Below are 20,533 nucleotides of genomic sequence, written 5' to 3' on the forward strand. Positions count from 1 at the left end.
GTGTTCTTGAGGGAACACTTTGAAATAGCAGAGTCAGCTAAATCACAGTTAAACCCAGACCAAGTGAAGGAAAGTATAGGGCAGGGGTGTCAAACTCAATTCACGGAGGGCCTAGTGTCTGCAGGGTTCTGGGGTTTTCCCTTTTAATTAGGCCCTAGACGACCAGGTGTGGGGAGTTCCTTACTAATTAGTGACCTTAATTCGTCAATCAAGTACAAGGGAGGAGCGATAACCCGTGGAATGAGTTTGACAGCTGTGTTGTATAAAAATAAAAAAATCTTTATTATTTTACACATACTAGCCGTATAGGCTAAGCCAGTCACTCATCTGTAATTGTAGCACAATACAGTAATAATTGTGACAAATGTGACATGATAACTATGAAGGTAAAGTACTTACATGGATCAGATTTGGAGAATGTGTCTCTGTCTAATAGATTCCTGAAAGAGAAGAAATTAGTCTGATTTGAATATTTATGGCTCAGAGAGTGAGGTCATAAGAGTTCATAAAGAGGTCATAATAGTTCATAAAGAGGTCCTAAGAGTTCTAGAGGAGGTCATAAGAGTTCATAAAGAGGTCATAAGAGTTCTAGAGGAGGTCATAATAGTTCATAAAGAGGTCATAATAGTTCATAAAGAGGTCATAATAGTTCATAAAGAGGTCATAATAGTTCATAAAGAGGTCATAATAGTTCATAAAGAGGTCATAAGAGTTCTAGAGGAGGTCATAAGAGGTAATAACATGTCATAAGAGGAAATAACAGGTCGCAAGTAAGCTCTTCACCATCAAGATATAGAAGATGTTTTGTACTGTGTACTGTTTTGGCCGTGTATGTACTGAAATAAATATATTTATTCCGATAGACTTTTTATTTGAACAATAATCCCACTCAACTCAACTCAAAAACACATATAACTACGTTTAAGTATAGCCTAGATTACAGTTTCCTTTCTTTAGAGCACAATACACACGGCTTCATCAAAATGTCTCCATATTGTTACACTATTAACATGGTTCTCTAACCATATCCCGTCGCCTTTATGTTTTCACTGCCAACACACAGTACTATATTGCACAGTAAATCTCCAGCCAGCTCACAGGACACCGAGGACACTGAGGCAGAGGAGCCAATTGAAAACGTTGTGCACCAATTAGCGAGCAAACAGCCAATTCTGGAAAAAAGCAGAGAGCAGAGTGTGATTGAGTTTGCAGTAGGCTGGTGCTAGTTTTTTCCCCTCTGTGATAATGGGGCTGGCAACCAGCACTGCAGAGTGTTGTGCCACCATTTGTGCCACGGGCAGGGTGAGCAACCGTAGCAGACCACAGCACATAGCGACAGTAGGAGTCACAGTCATTATTGTCCAACTAAAGCCATCAACATGGCCAGTCCACATATATTCATTTTGAATGATGGTAATAAAGGTATTTTTTTTAGCCCTCCCTCACACAACAGCTTCCATCCTGCTGGAGAGGATACAGACAAGGAGTGATTGTTACTTTTTGATAATAGATGTCCCTAGTTATGGAAGATGAACTTTTTTTTATTCTGTCAACATAACACTTCTCCAATTGCGGAGACTGGTGGATTCCCAAATACTACCCTATCCCCTATTTAGTGAACTACTTTTGAACAGGGTCCATAGTGCTCTGGTATAAAGGTAGTGCACTAGATAGGGAATAGGGTGCCATTTGGGACATACACACTGTCTCATTAGAATACCAATATATTCTACTGCATCAGACCTGTCGTTGATTTCCTGTTATAGAATATGAAAGGTCAATAAATAACTCACAAGCAGCAAAGTGCAACAATGCCCATCCCATCTCTACATTTCTACAGGCACTATAGGCTCACATCTCTACAGGCTCAACAGGCTCTACATCTCTACAGGCTCTACATCTGTACAGGCTGTACATCTGTACAGGCTCTACATCTCTACAGGCTCTACATCTCTACAGGCTCTACATCTGTACAGGCTCTACATCTGTACAGGCTCTACATCTCTATAGGCTCTACACCTGTACAGGCTCTACATCTGTACAGGCTCTACATCTCTACAGGCTCTACATCTCTACAGGCTCTACATCTGTACAGGCTCTACATCTCTACAGGCTCTACATCTCTACAGGCTCTACATCTCTACAGGCTCTACATCTCTACAGGCTCTACATCTCTACAGGCTCTACATCTCTACAGGCTCTACATCTGTACAGGCTCTACATCTCTACAGGCTCAACAGGCTCTACATCTGTACAGGCTCTACATCTGTACAGGCTCTACATCTCTACAGGCTCTACATCTCTACAGGCTCTAAATCTCTACAGGCTCTACATCTCTACAGGCTCTACATATATATATATATATATATCTCTACAGGCTCTACTTCTCTACACCTGTACATCTCAACATTTGTACAGGCTCTGCAGACCCTACATCTCTACATCTCTACAGGCTCTAAAGGCTCTACTTCTCTACACCTGTACAGGCTCTACAGGCTCTACATCTCTATAGGCTCTACATCTCTACAGGCTCTACTTCTCTACGTCTCTACAGGCTCTACATCTCTACAGGCTCTACAGGCTCTACATCTCTACAGGCTCTACAGGCTCTACATCTCTACAGGCTCTACAGGCTCTACATCTCTACAGGCTCTACAGGCTCTACTTCTCTACATCTCTACATCTCAACATTTGTACAGGCTCTGCAGACTCTACATCTCTACAGGCTCTACATGCTCTACAGGCTCTACTTCTCTACGTCTCTACGGGCTCTACATCTCTACAGGCTCTACAGGCTCTACATCTCTACAGGCTCTACTTCTCTACAGGCTCTGCAGGCTCTACATCTCTACAGGCTCTACAGGCTCTACTTCTCTACAGGCTCTACAGGCTCTACATCTCTACAGGCTCTACATCCCTACAGGCCCCACAGGCTGAGGGGCAGTTCAATTAATACATACCAGACCCTCTGATTCAGTACAGGCATCAAGTCATCATTCATGACCCTAACCAAACCCTCTGAAACCCTCTGATTGCGACAAGATGTGTGCGTGTGTATGTGTGTGTGTGTGTGTGTGTGTGTGAGTGAGTGTGTGTGATGCTATCAAATCAAATCAAATTTTATTTGTCACATACACATGGTTAGCAGATGTTAATGCGAGTGTAGCGAAATGCTTGTGCTTCTAGTTCCGACAATGCAGTAATAACCAACAAGTAATCTAACTAACAATTCCAAAACGACTGTCTTGTACACAGTGTGAGGGGATAAAGAATATGTACATAAGGATATATGAATGAGCGATGGTACAGAGCAGCATAGGCAGATACAGTAGATGGTATCGAGTACAGTATATACATATGAGATGAGTATGTAAACAAAGTGGCATAGTTAAAGTGGCTAGTGATACATGTATTACATAAGGATACAGTCGATGATATAGAGTACAGTATATACGTATGCATATGAGATGAATAATGTAGGGTAAGTAACATTATATAAGGTAGCATTGTTTAAAGTGGCTAGTGATATATTTACATCATTTCCCATCAATTCCCATTATTAAAGTGGCTGGAGTTGAGTCAGTGTCAGTGTGTTGGCAGCAGCCACTCAATGTTAGTGGTGGCTGTTTAACAGTCTGATAGCCTTGAGATAGAAGCTGTTTTTCAGTCTCTCGGTCCCAGCTTTGATGCACCTGTACTGACCTCGCCTTCTGGATGATAGCGGGGTGAACAGGCAGTGGCTCGGGTGGTTGATGTCCTTGATGATCTTTATGGCCTTCCTGTGACATCGGGTGGTGTAGGTGTCCTGGAGGGCAGGTAGTTTGCCCCCGGTGATGCGTTGTGCAGACCTCACTACCCTCTGGAGAGCCTTACGGTTGAGGGCGGAGCAGTTGCCGTACCAGGCGGTGATACAGCCCGCCAGGATGCTCTCGATTGTGCATCTGTAGAAGTTTGTGAGTGCTTTTGGTGACAAGCCGAATTTCTTCAGCCTCCTGAGGTTGAAGAGGCGCTGCTGCGCCTTCTTCACAATGCTGTCTGTGTGAGTGGACCAATTCAGTTTGTCTGTGATGTGTATGCCGAGGAACTTAAAACTTGCTACCCTCTCCACTACTGTTCCATCGATGTGGATAGGGGGGTGTTCCCTCTGCTGTTTCCTGAAGTCCACAATCATCTCCTTAGTTTTGTTGACGTTGAGTGTGAGGTTATTTTCCTGGCACCACACTCCGAGAGCCCTCACCTCCTCCCTGTAGGCCGTCTCGTCGTTGTTGGTAATCAAGCCTACCACTGTTGTGTCGTCCGCAAACTTGATGATTGAGTTGGAGGCGTGCGTGGCCACGCAGTCGTGGGTGAACAGGGAGTACAGGAGAGGGCTCAGAACGCACCCTTGTGGGGCCCCAGTGTTGAGGATCAGCGGGGAGGAGATGTTGTTGCCTACCCTCACCACCTGGGGGCGGCCCGTCAGGAAGTCCAGTACCCAGTTGCACAGGGTGGGGTCGAGACCCAGGGTCTCGAGCTTGATGACGAGCTTGGAGGGTACTATGGTGTTGAATGCCGAGCTGTAGTCAATGAACAGCATTCTCACATAGGTATTCCTCTTGTCCAGATGGGTTAGGGCAGTGTGCAGTGTGGTTGAGATTGCATCGTCTGTGGACCTATTTGGGCGGTAAGCAAATTGGAGTGGGTCTAGGGTGTCAGGTAGGGTGGAGGTGATATGGTCCTTGACTAGTCTCTCAAAGCACTTCATGATGACGGAAGTGAGTGCTACGGGGCGGTAGTCGTTTAGCTCAGTTACCTTAGCTTTCTTGGGAACAGGAACAATGGTGGCCCTCTTGAAGCATGTGGGAACCGCAGACTGGTATAGGGATTGATTGAATATGTCCGTAAACACACCGGCCAGCTGGTCTGCGCATGCTCTGAGGGCGCGGCTGGGGATGCCGTCTGGGCCTGCAGCCTTGCGAGGGTTAACACGTTTAAATGTCTTACTCACCTCGGCTGCAGTGAAGGAGAGACCGCAAGTTTTCGTTGCAGGCCGTGTCAGTGGCACTGTATTGTCCTCAAAGCGGGCAAAAAAGTTATTTAGTCTGCCTGGGAGCAGGACATTCTGGTCCGTGACTGGGCTGGATTTCTTCCTGTAGTCCGTGATTGACTGTAGACCCTGCCACATGCCTCTTGTGTCTGAGCCGTTGAATTGAGATTCTACTTTGTCTCTGTACTGACGCTTAGCTTGTTTGATAGCCTTGCGGAGGGAATAGCTGCACTGTTTGTATTCGGTCATGTTACCAGACACCTTGCCCTGATTAAAAGCAGTGGTTCGCGCTTTCAGTTTCACACGAATGCTGCCATCAATCCACGGTTTCTGGTTAGGGAATGTTTTAATCGTTGCTATGGGAACGACATCTTCAACGCACGTTCTAATGAACTCGCACACCGAATCAGCGTATTCGTCAATGTTGTTGTCTGACGCAATACGGAACATGTCCCAGTCCACGTGATGGAAGCAGTCTTGGAGTGTGGAGTCAGCTTGGTCGGACCAGCGTTGGACAGACCTCAGCGTGGGAGCCTCTTGTTTTAGTTTCTGTCTGTAGGCAGGGATCAACAGAATGGAGTCGTGGTCAGGTTTTCCGAAAGGGGGGCGGGGCAGGGCCTTATATGCGTCGCGGAAGTTAGAGTAACAATGATCCAAGGTCTTTCCACCCCTGGTTGCGCAATCGATATGCTGATAAAATTTGGGGAGTCTTGTTTTCAGATTAGCCTTGTTAAAATCCCCAGCTACAATGAATGCAGCCTCCGGATAAATGGTTTCCAGTTTGCAAAGAGTCAAATAAAGTTCATTCAGAGCCAACGATGTGTCTGCTTGGGGGGGATATATACGGCTGTGATTATAATCGAAGAGAATTCTCTTGGTAGATAATGCGGTCTACATTTGATTGTGAGGAATTCTAAATCAGGTGAACAGAAGGATTTGAGTTCCTGTATGTTTCTTTCATCACACCATGTCACGTTAGTCATAAGGCATACGCCCCCGCCCCTCTTTTTACCAGAAAGATGTTTTTTCCTGTCTGCGCGATGCGTGGAGAAACCTGTTGGCTGCACCGCTTCGGATAGCGTCTCTCCAGTAAGCCACGTTTCCGTGAAGCAAAGAACGTTACAGTCTCTGATGTCCCTCTGGAATGCTACCCTTGCTCGGATTTCATCAACCTTGTTGTCAAGAGACTGGACATTGGCAAGAAGAATGCTAGGGAATGGTGCACGGTGTGCCCGTCTCCGGAGTCTGACCAGAAGACCGCCTCGTTTCCCTATTTTTCGGAGTCGTTTTTTTGGGTCGCTGCATAGGATCCACTCCGTTGTCCTGTTTGTAAGGCAGAACACAGGATCCGCGTCGCGAAAAGCGTATTCTTGGTCGTACTGATGGTGAGTTGACGCTGATCTTATATTCAGTAGTTCTTCTCGACTGTATGTGATGAAACCTAAGATGACCTGGGGTACTAATGTAAGAAATAACACGTAAAAAAACAAAAAACTGCATAGTTTCCTAGGAACGCGAAGCGAGGCGGCCATCTCTGTCGGCGCCGTTGTTTAATAATGTAGGTTAAGCGGTTACCCTGCAGCTGACCTGACTACAGTGAGAACGTTGTCATAGTAATTATCATTGGAGAAAACAAAGCCATCTGTGTCAAACACACACACACACACACACACACACACACACACACACACACACACACCTTGTCGCAACCACCTGGCTCTGTTCTGTTTTATCTTCCATTAATCTAAACCAATTAGCTTGTCCGTCACCTTTTCCCTGTCTGTCTAAATGGAACTTGCAGAACCGTAGAGCAGAGATAGTATTCCATTTCCTCATGTCACTGTGCTAATTGGAGAGGTAAATTGCTCAAGTCTGGGTAGGTGTTGGAGTTTACTGTTATTGAGCCAGTCTGGGTAGGTGTTGGGGTTTAATGTTATTGAGCCAGTCTGGGTGGGTGTTGGGGTTTAATGTTATTGAGCCAGTCTGGGTGGGTGTTGGGGTTTAATGTTATTGAGCCAGCCTGGGTGATGGGGGTTAATGTTATTGAGCCAGTCTGGGTGGGTGTTGGGGTTTAATGTTATTGAGCCAGTCTGGGTGGGTGTTGGGGTTTAATGTTATTGAGCCAGTCTGGGTGGGTGTTGGGGTTTAATGTTATTGAGCCAGTCTGGGTGGGTGTTGGGGTTTAATGTTATTGAGCCAGCCTGGGTGGGTGTTGGGGTTTAATGTTATTGAGCCAGTCTGGGTGGGTGTTGGGGTTTAATGTTATTGAGCCAGCCTGGGTGATGGGGTTTAATGTTATTGAGCCAGTCTGGGTGGGTGTTGGGGTTTAATGTTATTGAGCCAGTCTGGGTGGGTGTTGGGGTTTAATGTTATTGAGCCAGTCTGGGTGGGTGTTGGGGTTTAATGTTATTGAGCCAGTCTGGGTGGGTGTTGGGGTTTAATGTTATTGAGCCAGCCTGGGTGATGGGGGTTAATGTTATTGAGTCAGTCTGGGTGGGTGTTGGGGTTTAATGTTATTGAGCCAGTCTGGGTGGGTGTTGGGGTTTAATGTTATTGAGCCAGTCTGGGTGGGTGTTGGGGTTTAATGTTATTGAGCCAGTCTGGGTGGGTGTTGGGGTTTAATGTTATTGAGCCAGTCTGGGTAGGTGTTGGGGTTTAATGTTATTGAGCCAGTCTGGGTGGGTGTTGGGGTTTAATGTTATTGAGCCAGTCTGGGTGGGTGTTGGGGTTTAATGTTATTGAGCCAGTCTGGGTGGGTGTTGGGGTTTAATGTTATTGAGCCAGTCTGGGTGGGTGTTGGGGTTTAATGTTATTGAGCCAGTCTGGGTGGGTGTTGGGGTTTAATGTTATTGAGCCAGTCTGGGTGGGTGTTGGGGTTTAATGTTATTGAGCCAGTCTGGGTGGGTGTTGGGGTTAATGTTATTGAGTCAGTCTGGGTGGGTGTTGGGGTTTAATGTTATTGAGCCAGTCTGGGTGGGTGTTGGGGTTTAATGTTATTGAGCCAGTCTGGGTGGGTGTTGGGGTTTAATGTTATTGAGCTTATCTAGTCCCTCCTTCTCTTCCTCCCCAGTTCTCTCCAGTCCCTCCTTCTCTTCCTCTCTTCTCCCCAGTCCCTCACTCTCTTCCTTTCTTCTCCCCAGTGCTCTTCAGTCCCTCCTCTTCCTCTCTTCTCTCCAGTCCCTCCTCTTCCTCTCTTCTCCCCAGTCCCTCATTATCTTCCTCTCTTCTCCCCAGTGCTCTCCAGTCCCTCCTTCTCTTCCTCTCTTCTCCACAGTGCTCTCCAGTCCCTCCTTCTCTTCCTCTCTTCTCTCCAGTCCCTCCTTCTCTTCCTCTCTTCTCCACAGTGCTCTCCAGTCCCTCCTCTTCCTCTCTTCTCTCCAGTCCCTCCTTCTCTTCCTCTCTTCTCCCCAGTCCCTCCTTCTCTTCCTTTCTTCTCCACAGTGCTCTCCAGTCCCTCCTTCTCTTCCACTCTTCTCCCCAGTCCCTCCTTATCTTCCTTTCTTCTCCCCAGTGCTCTCCAGTCCCTCCTCTTCCTCTCTTCTCTCCAGTCCCTCCTCTTCCTCTCTTCTCACCAGTCCCTCCTTCTCTTCCTCTCTTCTCACCAGTCCCTCATTCTCTTCCTTTCTTCTCCACAGTGCTCTCCAGTCCCTCCTTCTCTTCCTCTCTTCTCTCCAGTCCCTCCTTCTCTTCCTCTCTTCTCACCAGTCCCTCACTCTCTTCCTTTCTTCTCCCCAGTGCTCTTCAGTCCCTCCTCTTCCTCTCTTCTCTCCAGTCCCTCCTCTTCCTCTCTTCTCCCCAGTCCCTCATTATCTTCCTCTCTTCTCCCCAGTGCTCTCCAGTCCCTCCTTCTCTTCCTCTCTTCTCCACAGTGCTCTCCAGTCCCTCCTTCTCTTCCTCTCTTCTCTCCAGTCCCTCCTTCTCTTCCTCTCTTCTCCACAGTGCTCTCCAGTCCCTCCTCTTCCTCTCTTCTCTCCAGTCCCTCCTTCTCTTCCTCTCTTCTCCCCAGTCCCTCCTTCTCTTCCTTTCTTCTCCACAGTGCTCTCCAGTCCCTCCTTCTCTTCCACTCTTCTCCCCAGTCCCTCCTTATCTTCCTTTCTTCTCCCCAGTGCTCTCCAGTCCCTCCTCTTCCTCTCTTCTCTCCAGTCCCTCCTCTTCCTCTCTTCTCACCAGTCCCTCCTTCTCTTCCTCTCTTCTCACCAGTCCCTCATTCTCTTCCTTTCTTCTCCACAGTGCTCTCCAGTCCCTCCTTCTCTTCCTCTCTTCTCTCCAGTCCCTCCTTCTCTTCCTCTCTTCTCACCAGTCCCTCATTCTCTTCCTTTCTTCTCCCCAGTGCTCTCCAGTCCCTCTTCCTCTCTTCTCTCCAGTCCCTCCTCTTCCTCTCTTCTCACCAGTCCCTCATTCTCTTCCTTTCTTCTCCACAGTGCTCTCCAGTCCCTCCTTCTCTTCCACTCTTCTCCCCAGTGCTCTCCAGGAGTTTTCAGTAACCTAATTGGCACCTCCAAAAGGAAGCGTCTATTTTGGTGAGTCCGTTTTAAATAGAATCTGTACGGCCAACTCTGCATGTGCTGCTGCTGAGAGTCCATCTCTTCTCTCATTGGTCCAATGGAAGTCACAGGAGGACAAATGGCATCGAGATGAAAATTCATTCAAAAGAAGGGAGGAGGAGGAGGAGGTGGTAAAGAAGCTCTAGGTAAAGAAGGGAGGAGGAGGAGGAGGTGAAGAAGAAGCTCTAGGTAAAGAAGGGAGGAGGAGGAGGATGTGGTAAAGAAGCTCTAGAAATTGGTTGAAGGTTTTCGCGACTGCACTTGAAGAAACTTTCAAAGTTCTTGAAATTCTCCTTTATTGACTGACCTTTATGTGTTAAAGTAATGATGGACTGTCGTTTCTCTTTTCTTATTTGAGCTGTTCTTGACATAATATGGACTTGGTATTTTACCAAATATGGCTATCTTCTGTATACCACTCCTACCTTGTTACAACACAACTGACTGACTCAAACGCATTAAGAAGGAAAGAAATTCCACAGGGTGGCTACTTTGAAGAATGTAAAATAAAAATATATATTTTGATTTGTTTAACACTTTTTTGGTTCTACATGATTCCATATGTGTTATTTCATAGTTTTAATGTTTTCACTATTATTCTACAATGAAGAAAACAGTAAAAATAAAGAAAAACCCTTGAATGAGTAGGTGTGTCCAAACTTTTGACTGGTACTGTATATTTTTTTTAAATCCGAACCGACCACAAAAAAACACTAATTGCTACTGCCTTTAAACTCCTGCAAGTCATGCTCTAGTAATTTTGCTCGGAGATACTCCTTCACATAGTTTTTCTATTCTCCAGATCTCCTGGCAATAATCACCTACTCATGTCTACGTACAGTACTAAGTTCACCGTCTTATTTTTTCACTGTCATCAGTGAGACTCAGTCTGCGTCCCAGATAGAACCCTATATTCCCTACAGAGTGCACTACTTTTGACCAGAGCCCTAGGGAAAAGGGTGCGATTTAGGATGTAGACTCAGTTGATGGATAAATCTGAGTTTGGGTGTGGTTGTCACTATAACATAACCTGTAACATCCCCCCATTATAAACAGAACCTAGCGGTTAAGAACATTGGGCCAGTAATCAGATGGTCGCTGGTTTGAGTCCTCAAGCTGGCGGGGGGGGGGGGGGGGGGGGGCTGAATTAACGCAGCCCCCCCGCACCTCTCTGGTTTAAATGTGGAAGACACATTTTGGATGAATGCATTCAGTTGTGCAACTGACTAGGTATCCCCCTTTCCCAATCTGATAGATCTGCACTTGGGGGAGCCTGTAACAAACCAATCTGCTTCCTGTATTAGCCGTAGCTAAGCCCATCCATTGACTTTCATATGATGGAGGTACCAGGTAGTTTTTCTCTCTGTCTGTTGAATTATTCAACCGTTCTCATCAAGCAGGTTCTCATCAAGCAGGTTCTCATCAAGCAGGTTCTTGTCAAGCAGGTTCTCGTCAAGCAGGTTCTCGTCAAGCAGGTTCTCGTCAAGCAGGTTCTCGTCAAGCAGGTTCTCGTCAAGCAGGTTCTCATCAAGCAGGTTCTCGTCAAGCAGGTTCTCATCAAGCAGGTTCTCATCAAGCAGGTTCTCATCAAGCAGGTTCTCATCAAGGATTTTCCTGTATTTGGTTCCATTCATTGTTCCCTCTATCCTTACCAGTGTCCAAACAATTGAATTGGCTATAGGTGGACTCCAATCAAGTTGTTAGCGACGTCTCAAGAATGATCAAAATGAAATTGGATGCACCTGAGCTCAAATTTGGAGTGTCATAGCAAAAGGGTGTAAATACTAGATATGTCTGTATTTCATTTTTCAATAAAGATGAAACATTTTCTAAAAACCTATTGGGTTTAGATGGAAAATAAATCAATTGAATCCATTTTGAATTCAGGCTGTAACACAACACTATTTGGAATAAGTCAAGAGTCATGAATACTTTCTCTGCCTATTAGAACCTCCACAGAGTAACTTTCCACTTCGCTTAGCAGGAATTCACGCCAATTTCACCATGTCTCTCTCCTCTACGCCAGCTAAACACACAGACTGTCAATCTGACACATTTGGAATGGAGCCTATATATACAAGCACGCACGCACGCACGCACGCATGCGCACGCGCACGCGCACACGCACACGCACACGCACACGCACACGCACACACACACACACACGCACACGCACACGCACACGCACACACACACACACACACACACACACACACACACACACACACACACACACACACACACACCAATTTACCTCCAGGAGTATCTTGAATGCTGTGGCTATGCAGTATGGGATAAGGTTAAATTCTATGTACAGTGTCTGACAGAAAGGTTACTGACACCATCATGTCAACAACATCCAGTGTATATATATATATATACAGTGCCTTGCGAAAGTATTCGGCCCCCTTGAACTTTGCAACCTTTTGCCACATTTCAGGCTTCAAACATAAAGATATAAAACTGTATTTTTTTGTGAAGAATCAACAACAAGTGGGACACAATCATGAAGTGGAACGACATTTATTGGATATTTCAAACTTTTTTAACAAATCAAAAACTGAAAAATTGGGCGTGCAAAATTATTCAGCCCCTTTACTTTCAGTGCAGCAAACTCTCTCCAGAAGTTCAGTGAGGATCTCTGAATGATCCAATGTTGACCTAAATGACTAATGATGATAAATACAATCCACCTGTGTGTAATCAAGTCTCCGTATAAATGCACCTGCACTGTGATAGTCTCAGAGGTCCGTTAAAAGCGCAGAGAGCATCATGAAGAACAAGGAACACACCAGGCAGGTCCGAGATACTGTTGTGAAGAAGTTTAAAGCCGGATTTGGATACAAAAAGATTTCCCAAGCTTTAAACATCCCAAGGAGCACTGTGCAAGCGATAATATTGAAATGGAAGGAGTATCAGACCACTGCAAATCTACCAAGACCTGGCCATCCCTCTAAACTTTCAGCTCATACAAGGAGAAGACTGATCAGAGATGCAGCCAAGAGGCCCATGATCACTCTGGATGAACTGCAGAGATCTACAGCTGAGGTGGGAGACTCTGTCCATAGGACAACAATCAGTCGTATATTGCACAAATCTGGCCTTTATGGAAGAGTGGCAAGAAGAAAGCCATTTCTTAAAGATATCCATAAAAAGTGTTGTTTAAAGTTTGACCCAAGCCACCTGGGAGACACACCAAACATGTGGAAGAAGGTGCTCTGGTCAGATGAAACCAAAATTAAACTTTTTGGCAACAATGCAAAACGTTATGTTTGGCGTAAAAGCAACACAGCTGCACACCATCCCCACTGTCAAATATGGTGGTGGCAGCATCATGGTTTGGGACTGCTTTTCTTCAGCAGGGACAGGGAAGGTGGTTAAAATTGATGGGAAGATGGATGGAGCCAAATACAGGACCATTCTGGAAGAAAACCTGATGGAGTCTGCAAAAGACCTGAGACTGGGACGGAGATTTGTCTTCCAACAAGACAATGATCCAAAACATAAAGCAAAATCTACAATGGAATGGTTCAAAAATAAACATATCCAGGTGTTAGAATGGCCAAGTCAAAGTCCAGACCTGAATCCAATCGAGAATCTGTGGAAAGAACTGAAAACTGCTGTTCACAAATGCTCTCCATCCAACCTCACTGAGCTCGAGCTGTTTTGCAAGGAGGAATGGGAAAAAATGTCAGTCTCTCGATGTGCAAAACTGATAGAGACATACCCCAAGCGACTTACAGCTGTAATCGCAGCAAAAGGTGGCGCTACAAAGTATTAACTTAAGGGGGCTGAATAATTTTGCACGCCCAATTTTTTGGTTTTTGATTTGTTAAAAAAGTTTGAAATATCCAATAAATGTCGTTCCACTTCATGATTGTGTCCCACTTGTTGTTGATTCTTCACAAAAAAATACAGTTTTATATCTTTATGTTTGAAGCCTGAAATGTGGCAAAAGGTCGCAAAGTTCAAGGGGGCCGAATACTTTCGCAAGGCACTGTATATATATATATATATATATATATATATATATATATATGACTGTTTGAGCCCTTCAGCTCTGCATGTCAGAGGGTAAGAGAGCTACTGAGTTTAGTGCTCTGCTCACTGAATCCGTCACAACCATAACTGTCACACCATTCATACAGTTGAAGTCGGAATACACTTAGGGTAAAACTCATCTTTAAACCACTTTACCAATTTCTTGTTAACAAACTATAGTTTTGGCAAGTCGGTTAGGACATCTACTTTGTGCACGACACAAGTAATTTTTCCAACCATTGTTGACAGATTATTTAACTTAAAATTCACTGTATCACAATTCCAGTGGGTCAGACGTTTACATACACTAAGATGACTGTGCCTTGGAAAAACCGCTTGGAAAATTTCAGAAAATGATGTCAATGCTTTAGAATCTTCTGATAGGCTAATTTACATAATTTGTGTCAATTGGAGGTGTACCTGTGGATGTAGTTCAAGACCTACTACCTTCAAACTCACTGCCTCTTTCCTTGACATCAGCCAAGACCTCAGAAAATAAATTGTAGACCTCCACACGTCTGTTTCATCCTTGGGAGCAATTTCCACATACCTGAAGGTACCACGTTCATCTGTATAAACAATAGTATGCATGTATAAACACCATGCGACCACGCAGCCGTCATGCCGCTCAGGAAGGAGACGCGTTCCGTCTCCTAGAGATGAACGTACTTTGGTGCGAAAAGTGAAAATCAATCCCAGAACAACAGCAAAGGACCTTGTGAAGATGCTGGAGGAAACAGGTACAAAAGTATCTCTATCCACAGTAAAACAAGTCCAATATCGACATAACCTGATCTAGTCCTTGCTCAGCAAGGAAGAAGCCACTGCTCCAAAACCGCCATAAAAATGCCAGACTACGGTTTACAACTGCACATGGGGACAGAGATCGTACCTTTTGGAGAAATGTCCTCTGGTCTGATGAAACAAAAATATAACTATTTGGCCAAAATGAACATTGTTATGTTTGGAGTAAATGGGGGAGGCTTGCACGCCCAAGAACACCATCCCAACCGTGAAGCACGGGGGTGGCAGCATCATGCTGTGGGGGTGCTTTGCTGTAGGAGGGACTGGTGCTCTTCACAAAATAGATGGCATCATGAGAAGGACAATCATGTGGATATATTGAAGCAGCATCTCAAGACATCAATTGGGAAGTTAAGGCTTGGTCGCAAATGGGTCTTCCAAATTGTCAATGACCCCAAGCATACTTCCAAAGTTGTGGCAAAATGGCTTAAGGTCAACAAAGTCAAGGGTATTGGAGTGGCCATCACAAATCCCTGACCTCAATCCTATAGAAAATGTGTGGGCAGAACTGAAAAGGTGTGCGCGAGCAAGGAGGCCTACTAACCTGACTCAGTTACACCAGCTGTGTCAGGAGGAATGGGCCAAAATTCACCCAACTTATTGTGGGAAGCTTGTGGAAGGCTATCCGAAACGTTTGACCCAAGTTAAACAATTTAAAGGCAATGCCGCCAAATACTAATTGAGTGTATGTAAACTTCTGACCCACTGGGAATGTGATGAAAGAAATAAAAGCTGAAATAAATAATTCTCTCTACTATTATTCAGACATTTCACATTCTTAAAATAAAGTGGTGATCCTAACTGACCTAAGACTATAATTTTGACTAGGATTAAATGTCAGGAATTGTGAAAAACTGAGTTTAAATGTATTTGGCTAAGGTGTATGTAAACTTCCGACTTCAACTGTGGTGACATCTCCCCTCTCCTGTTATTCACATACAGCACCTCTCACTGTCTATCTCTCAACGCTTAGCCTCTGCCGAGTCCCGAACAACCGGCAGTTTCTGTTTTCAGGGGAAGTGGAAAGAGAGCCTTTTGGACGTTAACAAGGCGACATTTCATCCTAATTGGTTGAACAGCCCAGAAGAGAACCAATCCCAACAGTTTTTTGATTCTTGTCAAGACCAGTGTGGAAGGGGGTCTAGTTTCAGACGTTTCCTTTAAGCCTGCTACATTAGATTATCCAACCCTAAACCAGATTTGATGTAAGGTTAAATAACCTAGCTCCTACAAATACATACAGTATAACCAAACAGGATTCAAAGCACACATTGAGTCTTCGAGTGGGGTGTATGGGGTACCCTGACTCTGGGGAGTATGGGGTACCCTGATTCTGGGGTGTATGGGGTACCCTGACTCTGGGGTGTATGGGGTACCCTGACTCTGGGAGTATGGGGTACCCTGATTCTGGGGAGTATGGGGTACCCTTATTCTGGGGTGTATGGGGTACCCTGACTCTGGGGTGTATGGGGTACCCTGACTCTGGGAGTATGGGGTACCCTGATTCTGGGGAGTATAGGGTACCCTGATTCTGGGCCCTACAAGGTACCCTGATTCTGGGGCGCATGGGGTACCCTGATTCTGGGGAGTATGGGGTACCTTGATTCTGGGGCGTACGAGGTACCCTGATTCTGTGGCGCATGGGGTACCTTGATTCTGGGGGCGTATAATGATGGTACCCTGATTTGTTATGGGAAACCCCCTGTAAATCAAACCATGAAACTGGTTGACATTGGAATGACATAAATGTGATATTATCATGTCATAAACATGACAGCGGACTCTGACATTGCTTTTTCTGACACTGCCCGTTCTGATATTTCTTAATGTTTTTTAAACTTTTTGGATTGTGTGCGTATTGTTTTGTATTGCTAGGTATTACTGCACTGGTGGAGCACATGCGATAACATCTGCAAATCTGTGTACACAACCAATAAACTTTGATTTCACTTGATGGGGCTGTGGGTTGTGACCCAAAAATTATGTTGTCATCAGCTGGTCGTTGGTTACAGATGAGACAGTATTAATGAGAGACACTTATTCAGTGCAGCCAAGTGTTTTCTGATCTAAACTAATTTTGTCCTCCATGGTGTCGAGGGTTCCTGCATTAATTATCCGCTCCATCGACCTGTGAGACCCAGTGAGGTGCAATCTTAACATCCCCAAAATTGGAAAATCTCTCTCTCTCTCTCTCTCTCTCTCTCTCTCTCTCTCTCTCTCTCTCTCTCTCTCTCTCTCTCTCTCTCTCTCTCTCTCTCTCTCTCTCTCTCTCTCTCTCTCTCTCACACACACACACACACACACACAGAGAGAGATAACTACTAGGTAGGCTTTTAGGGTTGAGTCAGAAAACAACACACACCTCATACAGAGAGGAACAGGATTGGGTCAGTTGCTTTCTGAATGTAATCCGTTACAGTTACAAGTCACCTGTCTAAAATTATAATTATGTTTACAGGGAACACATTCGATTTAGTGATGTGTGTTTACAGGGAACACATCCGACTTAGTGGTGTGTGTTTGCAGGGAACACATCCGATTTAGTGTTGTGTGTTTACAGGGAACACACCCGATTTAGTGTTGTGTGTTTACAGGGAACACATCAGATTTAGTGGTGTGTGTTTACAGGGAACACATTCGATTTAGTGATGTGTGTTTACAGGGAACACATCCGACTTAGTGGTGTGTGTTTACAGGGAACACATCCGATTTAGTGTTGTGTGTTTACAGGGAACACACACGATTTAGTGTTGTGTGTTTACAGGGAACACATCCGATTTAGTGATGTGTGTTTACAGGGAACACATCCGATTTAGTGCCGTGTGTTTACAGGGAACACATCCGATTTAGTGTTGTGTGTTTACAGGGAACACATCCGTATTAGTGTTGTGTGTTTACAGGGAACACATCCGATTTAGTGCCGTGTGTTTACAGGGAACACATCCGTATTAGTGTTGTGTGTTTACAGGGAACACATCCGATTTAGTGGTGTGTGTTTACAGGGAACACATCAGATTTAGTGGTGTGTGTTTACAGGTCAGAGAGTGCAGAGTGATTATACAGTGCATTCGGAAATTATTCAGACCCCTTGACTTTTCCCAAATGTTATGTTAGTCTAAAATGGATTAAATAAAACATTTTCCTCATCAATGTACACACAATAAACCATAAAAACTTTTTTAAAAACACAAATACTTTATGTACATAAAAGTACTCAGACCCTTTGCTATGAGACTCTAAATTTAGCTCAGGTGCATCCTGTTTCCATTGATCATCCTTGAAATGTTTCTACAACTTGATTGGAGTCCACCTGTGGTAAATTCAATTGATTTGACATGATTTTGAAAGGCACACACTTGTCTATATAACATCCCACAGTTGACAGTGCACATCAGAGCAAAAACCAAGCCTCAAGGTCGAAGAAAGTTTGGAACCACCAAGACTTCCTAGAGCTGGCCGCCTGGCCAAACTGAGTAATCGGGGGAGAAAGGCCTTGGTCATGGAGGTGACCAAGAACCCGATGGTCACTCTGACAGAGCTCGAGAGTTCCTCGGTGGAGATGAGAGAACCTTCCAGAAGGACAACCATCTCTGCAGCACTCCACCAATCAGGCCTTTATGGTAGAATGGCCAGATGGAAGCCACTCCTCAGTAAAAGACACATGACAGCCCACTTGGAGTTTGCTAAACGGCACCTAAAGACTCTCAGACTGGGAGACTAGACAGGATCAAAGGAAAGATGAACGGAGGAAAATACAGAGAGATCCTTGATGAAAATCTGCTCCAGAGTGCTCAGGACCTCAGATTGGGACGAATGTTAACCTTCCAACCGCACAACAACCCTAAGCACACAGCCAAGACAACATAGGAGTGGCTTCGGTACAAGTCTCTGAATGTCCTTGAGTGGCCCGGCCAAAGCCCGGACTTGAACCAGATCGAACGTCTCTGGAGAGACCTGAAAATAGCTGTGCAGCGACGCTCTCCAGAATGGGAGAAACTCCCCAAATGCAGGTGTGCCAAGCTTGTATCGTCATACTCCAGAAGACTGGAGTCTCTGCCAAAGGTGCTTCAACAAAATACTGAGTAAAGGGTCTGAATACTTACGTAAATGTGATATTTCAGTTTTTTATTTATAATAAAAACCTGTTTTTGCTTTGTCATTATGGGGTATTGTGTGTAGATTCATTGCTATTTAATCAATTTTAGAACAAGGCTGTAACTTAACAAAACATTAAAAAAGTCAAGGGGTCTGAATACTTTCTGAATGCACTGTATCTAGATCAAATTCCACAACAGGAGCATTAGTCCTCCACCCACCTCCTAATCATTCTGACACATCCATTAGTCCTCCACCCACCTCCTAATCATTCTGACACATCCATTAGTCCTCCACCCACCTCCTAATCATTCTGACACATCCATTAGTCCTCCACCCACCTCCTAATCATTCTGATACATCCATTAGTCCTCCACCCACCTCCTAATCATTCTGACACATCCATTAGTCCTCCACCCACCTCCTAATCATTCTGACACATCCATTAGTCCTCCACCCACCTCCTAATCATTCTGACACATCCATTAGTCCTCCACCCACCTCCTAATCATTCTGACACATCCATTAGTCCTCCACCCACCTCCTAATCATTCTGACACATCCATTAGTCCTCCACCCACCTCCTAATCATTCTGACACATCCATTAGTCCTCCACCCACCTCCTAATCATTCTGACACATCCATTAGTCCTCCACCCACCTCCTAATCATTCTGACACATCCATTAGTCCTCCACCCACCTCCTAATCATTCTGACACATCCATTAGTCCTCCACCCACCTCCTAATCATTCTGATACATCCATTAGTCCTCCACCCACCTCCTAATCATTCTGACACATCCATTAGTCCTCCACCCACCTCCTAATCATTCTGACACATCCATTAGTCCTCCACCCACCTCCTAATCATTCTGACACATCCATTAGTCCTCCACCCACCTCCTAATCATTCTGACACATCCATTAGTCCTCCACCCACCTCCTAATCATTCTGACACATCCATTAGTCCTCCACCCACCTCCTAATCATTCTGACACATCCATTAGTCCTCCACCCACCTCCTAATCATTCTGACACATCCATTAGTCCTCCACCCACCTCCTAATCATTCTGACACATCCATTAGTCCTCCACCCACCTCCTAATCATTCTGATACATCCATTAGTCCTCCACCCACCTCCTAATCATTCTGACACATCCATTAGTCCTCCACCCACCTCCTAATCATTCTGACACATCCATTAGTCCTCCACCCACCTCCTAATCATTCTGACACATCCATTAGTCCTCCACCCACCTCCTAATCATTCTGATACATCCATTAGTCCTCCACCCACCTCCTAATCATTCTGACACATCCATTAGTCCTCCACCCACCTCCTAATCATTCTGACACATCCATTAGTCCTCCACCCACCTGCTAATCATTCTGACACATCCATTAGTCCTCCACCCACCTCCTAATCATTCTGACACATCCATTAGTCCTCCACCCACCTCCTAATCATTCTGACACATCCATTAGTCATCCACCCACCTCCTAATCATTCTGACACATCCATTAGTCCTCCACCCACCTCCTAATCATTCTGACACATCCATTAGTCCTCCACCCACCTCCTAATCATTCTGATACATCCATTAGTCCTCCACCCACCTCCTAATCATTCTGACACATCCATTAGTCCTCCACCCACCTCCTAATCATTCTGACACATCCATTAGTCATCCACCCACCTCCTAATCATTCTGACACATCCATTAGTCCTCCACCCACCTCCTAATCATTCTGACACATCCATTAGTCCTCCACCCACCTCCTAATCATTCTGATACATCCATTAGTCCTCCACCCACCTCCTCCCTCCATCCCTCCTTCCTCCTCCGGCCACCTCCTAATCATTCTGACACATCCATTAGTCCTCCACCCACCTCCTAATCATTCTGATACATCCATTAGTCCTCCACCCACCTCCTAATCATTCTGACACATCCATTAGTCCTCCACCCACCTCCTAATCATTCTGACACATCCATTAGTCCTCCACCCACCTCCTAA

The 20,533-nt window shown here is 45.1% G+C and overlaps 1 protein-coding gene across 3 annotated transcripts in view; it reads right to left on the bottom strand.

Annotated features, from left to right (window-relative positions):
* LOC139417399 (copine-8-like) overlaps positions 1-20,533 on the bottom strand; it is a 214,340-nt gene that overhangs the window by 171,397 nt on the left and 22,410 nt on the right. For all 3 annotated transcript variants that reach the window (XM_071166673.1, XM_071166672.1, XM_071166671.1), the window contains exon 2: positions 400-440. In XM_071166673.1, coding sequence (XP_071022774.1) covers positions 400-440 — 41 coding nt within the window. The remainder of the gene's footprint in view (positions 1-399; positions 441-20,533) is intronic.

The sequence above is a fragment of the Oncorhynchus clarkii genome, chromosome 9, assembly GCF_045791955.1.
Source record: "Oncorhynchus clarkii lewisi isolate Uvic-CL-2024 chromosome 9, UVic_Ocla_1.0, whole genome shotgun sequence".
NCBI classification, from domain to species: Eukaryota; Metazoa; Chordata; class Actinopteri; order Salmoniformes; family Salmonidae; genus Oncorhynchus; species Oncorhynchus clarkii.